Here is a 12,106-nt window from a genome sequence, read left to right as displayed (position 1 = left end):
CATGGTTGTGCGGCACGCCTAGGCGGACCATGACACTTACGGTGTATGGACTCGGAAGAGAAATATTGAAGAAGTGTAGCAACGGTCGCCAGGGCACCAACAAAAAGATGCCAGGACCTGGAGCCAAGGGCGTGAGCAGGGATACTCACCATACCAGAAGCCAAGAGAATGGGGAAACCGTAAAAATGATCGAGGGAGCGGTATGAGTTAGCAAAACAAGGGGAAAAGTCATCAGCAAGGCGACAACACCCAGGCAGCTTCAAATAGGTTGTGGTACAACATGTTCACAATCCTTACCGCTTCGTAAGAGGGTATATGGAACGAGAACAGGAACATGACTCTGAGACCTGCGGCTAAAAGGTTTCCCAAGTCCAACCTTACGAGAGCAGATACCGGTAAGTACTATTCATATCATGATGAGTCATCTTATCACACGAACAACTACATCGCGTTGAGGAGCGCGGTAGAAGACCTTATCAAGAAGTGCCAATTGCAGCAATATGTTGGAGGGAAGTGGAAAATGTGAATCGGTATTATCCAGACGACTAAGACAATGTTGAGGTGTACAGATCGATTAGTGTAATACATGGCGGTGGCCATAAGGGTAATTTGTCCAACAAAGCGAAGAAACAATGCCTGCGGGCGATCGGTAACAAAGAAGTGTATGCCTTTGGGGGCAGCAGTGGATAGGGGCACAAGATCGGATGAAAATCAGTAGCATTTGAGGAAGAGGAAGAAACTGATGAAATAATCCAACCGCATAATGATCCCTTTTTCATCACAAATCGACCATTATATGGTATCCCGGATGTTAGTGGATACTGGGGCATCAGACAATGTGCTATTTCAAGATGCTTATGCTGGGTTAAAATAGGGAAGAAACAAGTTAGGACAAGATAATGAACCACTAATCAGTTTCACTGGAGAGAAAGTTCAACACTAGGCTCCGATTATTTGCCGGTCGTATTTGGTACCGGAGATTGTGTGAAGAAGGCCCACATGAACTTCATCATTGTAGATTGTCTATCCTCTTATAACGGTATATTGGGAAAACCTAGCCTCTGGTGGTATAGTAATAATCCAAGGAGATCAAACAGCCGCCAAGAAACGTTATTCACAAATTCTGGAAAAGGGAACTTCTAGAGCAGAGGTATTTGTTGTTGCAGGGTCGCCAACTTATCCTTCAGACCCAATCATGGACCCTAGAGACGATTTAGACTCGAAGAAAGAGGATAAAAAGTCAATCCCAAATAATGGAGTGGTAGATGAGAAGGAGGAGATACAAATCTCGGAGGGTAGGACAAACCAAATTGTTTTCATTAGTATGTAGATGGGCCCAGCGGTGTGAGGGAAAGTCGTCTGATCCACTACCTGAGGGAACACAAAGCGATTTTTACTTGGACCTATGAAGACATGCTTGGTATATCGACATATGTTGTGACCCACTGCCCCAAGATCGAGAAGGGAAGCGCCTCGGTCAGGTAGAATATGAGATCTTTTTTCCGTAGAAAAGTATGAGGCCATAAGAGGAGAAGTTCAGAAGCTATTAAAAATTAAATTTATTCGGGAAGTACAATACCCTTTGTAGCTTACTAATGTTTTCATGGTGCCTAAGAAGAAAACCGGGCAATGACGTATGTGCGTAGACTATACAAATATAAATCGGACTTGCCCCAAGGACAAGATGTTGAGCTTCATGGATACGTTTGCTGGTTATAACCAAATCAGGATGGATCCCAAGGATGAGGAGCATACCGCATTTACCATGGACTGTGGCCTTTTGCACTGCGACCATTCCCACTCCCAGCAACAAATCAGAAACCCAAGGCAATAACAAAGCATACAGCAACAAAAACACCAAATGGTATAAGAATAAAGGGAGAAAGAGAGATAGACACATACCAGTTAATCTCGCCGATTTCACCTTCGCCGCCTTCAATAAGCAGAACGTTGAGAAGCCAAACGCCAAGAGAGGGAAACACCTCACAATCAGATTAGAAGTTGAGGATATAAAGAAAAGCATATTCAGGGTAGAAGAGCAACAAAGATCTGGGTTCTCTCTAGTTCTCTTTGGTTTTCTCTCTGGCTATTTTCACATTTGGGCGAAAGTGGGGACAGGGAGAGAAGGCTCCTTTTTATAGGTGGGGGAGCTGAGAAACGAGACTTTTTCAATTTCTCTCTCAAAACCGTCGTCACATCGTGGGTTACTCGAGAAACCCCTGGTTGTTCAATCCCACCGTTAGATCTCGCCACTAGTCCCACTATCTTGTTCTCTGTTCTCACATCTGGGCAATTTGACTACCTCATTTTTGACTGCTCAGAGGTAGGTGAGCCATGTGGCCCACATGCACAGACCCAACAATTGATTAGATCCACAGATATAAGGCATTTCACCGAGCGGTAACATTGATAAGATCCACAGATATAAGGCATTTCACCGAACAGTAACGTTGATAAAATCAACAGGCATGACACCCAATGCTCGGCAACATCGAGCGGTAGCACTTATCAAACCCAACTATGCTCTAGAAATTCTACATATCAGAAACACTGACCGGTATAGCACATGTACCAGTCAATGATTTCAGGCTGATCCCAATTATCCAATCCCACAATAGCTCCTTACCGGCGGAGGCACCGCAAGTCTAATACCTTGCTACTCCAGGCTAACACATAAAGTATCAGACCGACCATAATAAAACTCGCTACCTTAATTTGTGTCGTACACTAACAACAAATGTCAGGAAATATCAGCAAACATCAAGAACATTTCAAGAAATTGTAGTGCGGTCAATTCCACTCTTAAGCAAGAACTTGGGGGACTATACCGGGGGATAGGCCAACAGGTCAGTTGCGAGATGATCTTTGAACATATCAAGTTCCCGCTCAAGAATGTTTTTGACCGGAAACTTGGGGGACTTGTTGACAGTAGCATAACTGCAGCTACTAGATCATCTGGGCTTGACCGACCGGCCACACGCGAAACCGACTGCTTGTCCAACCCATATGCCTAAGCAGAACATTTTGTGGAGGCGGTATTATGGCAGTGGGAAAGAGGCCCAAGAGTGACATATTAGCTGGGCATTGATCCTACATCAAGGACAGCCCAAAGAATGGCCGTGTCAGGGGCTATAAAGGAACCGCTAGCGCGTTTGGAGGAAGGTAATGTCATTCTGACTCACCACTTACTATAACATCATATCCTTTACCGATCGACTGACTTAAGCTTCAGAGTGGAATAGTTTGGTAACACCAGGCAGGTTTCCTAACCCGGGCAGTTCTAATACATGCATTGTAGGAAGAGAAGAAGTTATCTACAGTTTTGATACAGAAACAGAACATAAAACTAATCCTTATTGAAAACGTAAAACTAGACCTAACATATCATGGATTTCAAATCAGGATACTACAAACATAATTACAGATAAATATGTATTGTTGGGTTTCTGCGGTAAAGGAGATAGAGATTGATTCCTAGCGGGATTATGTTTCCTTTTTATTTTCGAATAAGATCCACTTTCCTTTAAGATGTTTTTCTGATCACATTTTCGAATAAGATGCATACTCTGCTAATAACAGATTCACAAAGAAACTTTTAGGTAAAAATATACAGTATGTTGGAATTCCATAGCGTCCGCAATCATTGTCGCAGTTCATAGTGTAATGGCAGTGCAATAGACGAATTGGATGAGATCAAGAGTCACTCTCCCTTGCTTAGCCGTGTCAAATGATTTGAACAGATTACGAGCAGACTGCAAAACTAAATAAGCTCTCTCAACTTAGACGAATTGGATGAAACGGGTGCATACGAGGCCACTTCAAATGCAAAGTAGGAGAGACCAGCGAGAAACCAATTTTCCCAATGCCTCGTACAAATCATTAGGAACAATGTATCCCCAACCCCTCTCAGTACGAGGTAGCTTGTTGAACAACTTGTTAAGCACAACAAAATCTTCAATGCTTCCACTTCTAACAAAATCATATATCCTGATCATTCGCTGAAAAATGAGAGGTAAATTCCAGATTTCCAAAGGCGAGAGAGCTCAACAGTGGAGGAGCAATGCTACTCTCAATTTTTTCTGAGTTAACAGCGGAACCCGGAAGAGTTTCACCAGAGTGGAGCTTATAACTCCGAAAGTACTTCTTACTTAATATTAAATTTATCAGGCATACTTATTGCCAACTGTTTGATTGATTAAAAGAAGAAGAAAAGATAGCAGTTAAATAAAAGCCCTTGAAACAATGTTTACCCAGACTAGACTAGCAATTTGAGAAAACCAAACAAAGATGGATTCAACAAAACTACTGCTGCGGGAAACATATTACAATCCAATTTGAGATGATCAATTGAATTGTTCCCCTTTTTTTTTCTTTTTTTTTTTTCACTAAACAGAGTTAAAACTGTAGACATAAGGGATGGTAATTCTAGTATCATTTCTACTAACAATCACATACATGTGACAATCGTTGGGAACATGAATGCATCTGTCAACATATAAGACAAACAACGCTGCGCATCAACTAGTCTCCATTGATCCTTTCCCTCATTCAGGTAGTTTCTATATTGTCATCGTTTAGTTCAATTTGTTCCACATTCATGGCCTCTCCACCTATCTCACCATTACCTGCTTCAGGTTTAGGGGATGCTGCTGCAGGAGTCAATACCTCTGCAACCAGCTCTACTAGCTCATCTGCATTATCCTCTACAATCTGTGAAACATCAAGATAAACAAATTTTGCAAATAAGTTCACAGGTTCTACAAAGTACTCTCTTAAGTTGCACACAGACAACATTAGGTTTTCATAATTTTTGAAAGTATGCAAGGTTCCCTCAACCAGGTCCTTGTGAAAAGATGGCCTTAACATCTGGCAAGAAGGATGCCACACTACGTCATTCTATGGTTCTTTTTGAGAAATCATCTATTTATCATAGACACTGGACTGACAGCCATAGACTTCACTGAATATCATGCTGGTAAGTGGAACATCAAACCCTCTTAAAAAATAAAGTAGAAAATTACACTGGCCGCAGCACACAGGGTTCATCATGATCTAATATCAATGAGTTATACAATTTCTGAGAGTAATTTAATAGGCCAAGCCAGGATCAAGAAATAAAAGACATTCAAGGGTGTTATAAAATCATAAAAACTCCCAAATCTCAGTCTAACACAGATCCTATTCCACCCACAATACAGGGTACAGACACAAACATATTTAACGAGAAGGGAAAAAAGCACGTACGGCAAGCTAAAACCCAATTAATGATTATAAATTTAAGGAAAAACAAAAACACAGAGAAATATCATATAATGATAAACAGCAAAAGTGGGGATAAAAAGGACTAATAACACACCGCAAATATTTCAACCACTGAAGCTGGCATAGTGTTAATAATATTGAGGATCTTGTCATTCCCAAGGTCATATTGTTTACACTTTTCCTTGAACTCTTCCACGCTCTCTTTTGTTTGAGTGCCAGCAGGAGTATTATCCAAATATTCAAAAACCTAAACAAGGAAAATCAACGATACACTTATTCTCACTAAATCAAGGAATCAATAATTGAAGATAAAAGATAAATATTAAGTTCCACAACCTTATACTCAGATGGTTTTACTTTCAGCTGTCCTATATCATTGTTTGAAGCCCCTCTAGATCTTAGGAATTCAAGCACTTCAAAATTGCTAAGTGCTCCAACATCAGCCTTTAGGCTGCAAGAAGTAAAAAAAAAAAAATTGAATCTAAGAAACGGTCCCACCACCAAGTGATTAAACAAAAAAGTTTTAAAATGGATAAATGCAGGCATTAATATAACTTGGAAGTAATAAAACCAATAGTAATAAAACTAGTACATACATCTTCATTTTTCCAAGTCCAGAGCTTGAGACCAATAACTGATTCTAGCATAACAGGGTGGTTCTGATATCCGCAATGAGTCAGAACCCACATGGTTTGTTCTTATGATCTGTTTGAGCAGTAAAATCAACTGAAAAAGTAAAGTAATCAGATACCATACTCTGTACTAAAGGAAAAGCTAAACATAAATGTGTATCTTGACAAAAATAAATGAAACCATAAAGACCAAACCATGACTAAGCTTTTCATTTTACAGAAACTGATAGGTGTCCACCGTGATTATCCCTTTGAAATTATCAATAGGACATAAATTTTCTAGTGGGAATTGGAACCATTCAGATGCAAAAGAACAAATATCGGTGCTTAAATACCAGAAAATAAAATCAAACCAAATCCTTGCAACGTTTGTAAAAGTATAAAATTCAAATCTTAGAATATTACGGTGAGAATACAAATCAAATTCAATTAAAAAACATTGAATGGTATTCCAGGATGCATAAAAGCTGTGATGCTTGTATGACCAAAATCACAAGTCCAAAACAAAAGACTGAACCAAAGTCACAAGTTCATTTATTGTTGACATACCATAAATGAACATTCTACATGGAGCAAAGAATAAGACAACTCCGTAAGATCCAGAGTTACAACCCTCCATAGGTTCACATCAAATAAATGTAACACACCACTCCTTGTGGTCAAAGGTATCATAGATACCAGTGCAAAGGTAACATACTTCTGGAACATCAGACATTTATATGTGAGAATACACTTGAGACACCTCATCTACAACACCCACTAAGATCAAAATCACCAGGTAAGGCTTTAACACAGATCACACACACTATGTTGGTCTACAAATGCATATTTAATAGCAAGAAACAGACTAGGGCACTAAGTGTTCTGAGGCTTTTCACCCCAGAGACCCTCTTGTTCCCTACTTGCTTACAACTAGGAATGGTGCCAACACCCCAACCAAGTGATTAAACAAAAAAGTTTTAAAATGGATAAATGCAGGCATTAATATAACTTGGAAGTAACCGTATCAGTGATGGTGATGGTGATGGTGATGATTTTGTAGGTTATAAAAGACATTGCAACAAAAGGACATTCCAGTACAGAAACTTGGTAGCATTCATAATAGTAGTCATAGGTTACGGAAGATAAAAATGTCGTTTCATGATCATATTAAAAGTAGAAGTTGTAGGTGATCTTACAAAACACTAGTACATGCGAATTTCACATTGTAATACATCAAGAGATGGTCGATCCTTGGTCAATTTATCTGGAGACCTGGAAGACTCTAAATTTCTATATAATCAATATCTGATGCTAGTGTGCTCTGCTCTCGCAGATTATACAATAACAAAACTCGTATAACGAAAAATAATAGTGAAAATTTGTCTTGATATGCCATTTATTCACATCTCTGCTCAGTCTTCTCCACAGGTTCACTGTATGAGGAAACTACAGGTATACATCTGCATAATTTCTTTTAAGCAGACAAGACCTCATGAAGGAGATCATACCTTGCATTCATGCAGATGTCACCTGTTTCCTCATGTTTTCCATTTTCGTTCCATTAACTCATTGAAGGCAAATACTGATTAGTATCGGTAACATTTACAATTATAAAGCAAGATTCACATAGCTCAACCAAGATATTAGCCAGTAGCAAGTGGAATCCTACAAATACCTAGTAGCCAAAAATAAAAGAAAGGGTGTATAAGTCATGAAGAAGCTTATTTTATTGCTTCTGTTGCTTTGTTTTGAACTAATTTTGAATTATTAAACCGAAAATCACAAGTGGTCTACAACAGAGACACAACAAACTTTATTTCAAAAAAAGAAAAACAGAAACACAACAAAGCAAGCTACAAAGAAAACTACTTGTATATGAAATAGTTAGCCTGATGATGCAATAAGGTAGAAATGAATAGAATGTTATCCTGATGTCTATTTCCAATTGCATTTTATGTGCTTACCAAATGAACAGATAAATAAACGATAAAGGAATAGCTACCTAGCATCTCATTCAATTGATGCAAACATATCAGCCATTAGGTTAAAAGGTGAAGCATAGTCGATACATCTAATACAATTACTTGGTCAAGCTGAGGCAAGCTTTCTACTTTTCAGAAATTAGGAAGTGTTGGAGTTATTATGCAGTTTTCTTTAACCAAATGGGTCTGAATTAGAAACTTTACTTTGGAAATATTGTGATGCATGTTTGGCAGTGACTCAAACCCATTGAACCATCAAATTTAGTCCATCAAAAGTTGATTAAAAGAGCAAGCAAAGAGATCAATATGATAAAAGCAGCTCATGAATTACCTGAAGTGAGTTAAATAGTTTGATTAGGACTTGAAGCAGCTGATGTCTATTACATAGTTTCAGCCTTTCTATGTTTGAAAGACAATGATGGAAAAAGAAACTGAGAAGAAATCGGGCAAAACTGAATAAGACGACAAGGACAGTACAAACTGCTTTGAATCATCTTCGGCATGACTGTAATAAGACCCAATAGGGGACCGAAGACATAATTTGGCTCCGTGAACTGTTGTAGCAGTTTTTGTATATAGCAAACTAGCCTCCGCGCACGCGCGTGAGAAGTGCATTTTTGCTTGTTTTATTATTCAAGTGGGAACTGCTAATACTTGCAAAGCTAATTGAGAACTGAAAATGCGATGACATTGCTGCTGTGTTTTTGGCTCGTCGATGCATGTTGGAGAGTTAGGATCAACGGCGGAACTACGTAGCGGGCTAGTCCGGCTATAGCCCCACCGAAAAACAGGGTATTTCAAAAACTATATGTACTTTACACACATTAAATGAAGTTAGTTTAGTTGGCTGAGTGTCTCAATTAGTGGGTGGGGTTATGTTCTTGGGTTCGAATCCCGTGTTGCCCATTTTTTCAACCTATTACTCTACTTATTATGTTTCCATTTTTTCCTTTTTTCTATCTCTCTTTCCAAGTCTTCTTTGGAGTTTTTATTCGTATCTCCGAAAATGTTATTCACACATCTCTACTCAATGGACCTCCAACTTATTTATATACTAAACTAAAATGATACTTACACCTCTCTAATTTTCCCAAAAATGTCCACTACTCATACCTTCAAAATCAGTTGATAAAGTCAACTATAATCTAGAAAATATAGAAGTTTAATTGTCAATTTAGGAGGTATGAATAAAATCTCTCTTCTTTTTTTTTAATTTTCTTCACTCATTCTTTTCTTTGCTCACTCTACTTTTATATCGCAATAGTTTCTCAGTATTTAAAAAAATCTTACAATATTTTTTATTAGAAAGAAATATATCTATTCTCTCTCCATTTTCTCCATCTTTTTCTTTAGTCATAACATTTTTTGATATAAATTCTTTAGCTATTAAGTTTTCTATTACAAAAAAAAATTATATGTCTAAAAACCAACCCTACCTATTTCGAATTCCTGGTTCCGCCCCTGGTTAGGATTCAGTAATCAAATCCAGGTTTAGAAAGGAAAGAAGTTAGCACAGCTTTTCTATATGTTTTAAAAGAGTATATCTTCTAATATTCTATTAGGATTTGTGTTAGGTTTAGTAATCCTAGTCCATATTGTATTGGCAGCCCCTATTGATATAAATATGGCTGCATGAGAGTTTTTAGACAGAGAGACAAAAATCCTAAAGAGAGCTAAGGGTGATAGAGAGATAAGAGCTAGATAAGGATGGGTTAAGGTCTGCAATAAGTACTTGTACCTAAATTCTTCAGTACTAGTAAATCTCTCAAGAGAGATCACAGTGGAGGTAGGCTTCAGCTGAACCACTATAACTTTGGTATGTTTATGTTTACTCTTCTTTGCTTATATCGCGAATAACTATTAAGATCTAAAGGCGCTTATAGTTCCTCATAGTTCCTTATATGAGTTCCCATCACCCCCGAAAACTGCTATAAGAATGAGGTACATCATGCATTAAGAGAAAAGATTCTATCTTCAGTCTTGCTTTTCAGACTCCTGATTCATAAACTTCATTAATTATAGCTAATGCATAAATCTTATTCACTTAATAGAACTATTTCCCAATTTAAGAAACAGGAGAACCAACAAGTGTAGTACGATTCCCTGCTTCTTACCTAGCCATAATTTCCTAAAACTTGTGCTAATTTCACATGCAAAAGCCAGATTGCAACCCCCTCCTTAGTCCTCAATATCAGATTTTATAATCTGTATGAACTAAATTGCTTAAAAGTTAAAGCTAAGAACAAGAATTCAAGTAAACCCATGACACAACTCCATTCAATTAACCCAAAACCCAGTTCAATATCAATTCAATCAAACCCAACACGCAGTTCATCTTACAATAAAATCAGAACCATGTAAAATTCGTAGTTTAATCAAGAAGAAGAAGAATGTACCCGCGCCAAATCTACAATCCAATCGACCGGGTGGCCTTGAAATTCAAGAATTTATGAAGAGGTGGGATGACGCAGAGAACAAGAGAAGAGAGTACCAATGTGGGAATCAACGGAATGATCAAAGTAACCCCGCGTGTCCGACCGTGTCTAAATTATGATACGCGTATTTGGACGTATTTTGACCTTGCTGACGGGTCTATGATAATACGGATACATACAAATCTAAAATAACCGAGATGTTGAGATTTATAAATGTAATCATGTTACCCATTATCTTTATTAATTGATAAGTAGGTCTTATATATAAGCATTACATTGAGTATCCCGTTGAATAAGGGATTATATATTATTCCTTATCTATACTAACATATACTAATTAGGACAAGATACACTAGAAGATTACATATATAATTCTCCTACAACACTCCTCCTTGCATCGCGATCCTAATGTGTCATGGTGCAATACTGTTGCCTCGGTAAAAATCTTACAAAGCAAAACAAAAACCTCTTAGGTAAAATACAAACTTGGTCAAAGGGAAAAAGAGGACAACGCACCAACTACAATTGAAGATAACATGTGGAATAGACTTCTCCTGAAGTCTGCAAAACAACTCCCCATGATCGGTAACTCAATCTTTGAGCTTAGACAGATAGCGTATACAAACGTTTTTCACATTCTTCAAAAGTAGCAATGGGTCAATGATTTTAATATCAAATCTCACCATACATTCTTAAATCAAACATGTACACTTATCTAGTACATGGATCAAAAGAAAAGAGAATTGCATAACGACTCAAAACAAGAGTTTGTAATGAAAAACAGATTCACGCGTGGTCTGACCTTCATGCACTTAAAGAGTCATAACGTCTTCAATGTAATAGGTATAAACAAACCGTCAAAGGTTCTGGAAGATAGATACTCGTGGCTTTCCAGTAATATATGGTTCACAACTTAGTTTGTTCTAAGCGGATCATAAAGCTCTGTCGAAGTTAACTCAGTTGCAGTTTCCGGATATATCCGTCATATTTTACTAAAACCGCTATAACTCACTCAATATAATAAATATTATCTAATGGTTAGTGTCCCTGGGAAGTAGACACATAGAGCTTTCTAATGGTACCAAATTCACCATTTTTCAACACGTGAACTACCATATAGGTCCCGTGGAAATTGACATACGAATCGGTGCAGATTCTGACATCGCTTCATTAAAGTGTCTTTTGTTTTGGGATATAGGATTTAATGTCGTAACATGCTATGATCAAGCATTGACATATGTGTGGGTGCACTCAGCCATCATCTTGGTCTTACGAGTTTAAACCGAATGTGTCGAGTTAGATATATTACAACAAGTACATGCATACACATATTATACTTAAATATTAGGATTTTTATCTCTTAAGACTTATCATCACTCAAACGGCAGAAACACGTCTTTTCCTGACTTCGACTGATTCATAGAATACTTGTAGATATTGGTTTAACGTCTTTACTGCCTTTAGTCAACCGATGAATAACATTATCAATAATGGTCATCACTTTCAAGACCTAGTATTCTCAAAATCATTTCATTTTAAGTACAACTGCATGCAATATTGCATATCCCTAGACAGTTATGGGTAAATTACTTATGTGTAACAAAGGCCCTAGCTATAAGCTATAACCGCTTAATTGTCGCTCATGTTCATCCATTCTACAAAATGAACATGGGGTTACAGGATGTTCAACATCTATCGCGGTTATGCAATAAAAAGTCTTCGAAGTGAATTCTCCTGCATTATCTAGTCTAATAGACTTGATTGGATGGTCAAGGTGGTGAGCCCTGAGTTTTAAGCAAGGAGCTTCGGAATT

At 37.8% G+C, this 12,106-nt stretch overlaps 1 protein-coding gene across 2 annotated transcripts; it reads right to left on the bottom strand.

Annotated features, from left to right (window-relative positions):
• Nucleotides 1–4,381: 4,381 nt before the first annotated feature.
• On the bottom strand, nucleotides 4,382–10,338 carry LOC126785418 (uncharacterized). Of its 2 annotated transcripts, none has more exons than XM_050511105.1 (5): nucleotides 10,255–10,338; nucleotides 5,859–5,988; nucleotides 5,599–5,713; nucleotides 5,357–5,509; nucleotides 4,382–4,710 (listed from the first exon to the last, which is right to left on the bottom strand). In XM_050511105.1, exons 2-5 carry the CDS (start codon nucleotides 5,864–5,866, stop codon nucleotides 4,549–4,551), a joined length of 438 nt encoding a protein of 145 aa, XP_050367062.1. In that variant the 5' UTR covers nucleotides 5,867–5,988; nucleotides 10,255–10,338; the 3' UTR covers nucleotides 4,382–4,548. The 2 variants fall into 2 exon arrangements, with proteins under 2 accessions (XP_050367062.1, XP_050367063.1); XM_050511106.1 differs by having other exon boundaries at nucleotides 5,859–5,932; nucleotides 10,259–10,329.
• Between the last annotated feature and the right edge of the window lie 1,768 nt (nucleotides 10,339–12,106).

This window comes from Argentina anserina, chromosome 2 (assembly GCF_933775445.1).
Source record: "Argentina anserina chromosome 2, drPotAnse1.1, whole genome shotgun sequence".
Lineage (NCBI taxonomy): Eukaryota > Viridiplantae > Streptophyta > Magnoliopsida > Rosales > Rosaceae > Argentina > Argentina anserina.
The sequence above is the reverse complement of the archived record's forward strand: the minus strand, read 5'-3'. Positions and strand labels throughout refer to the sequence as shown.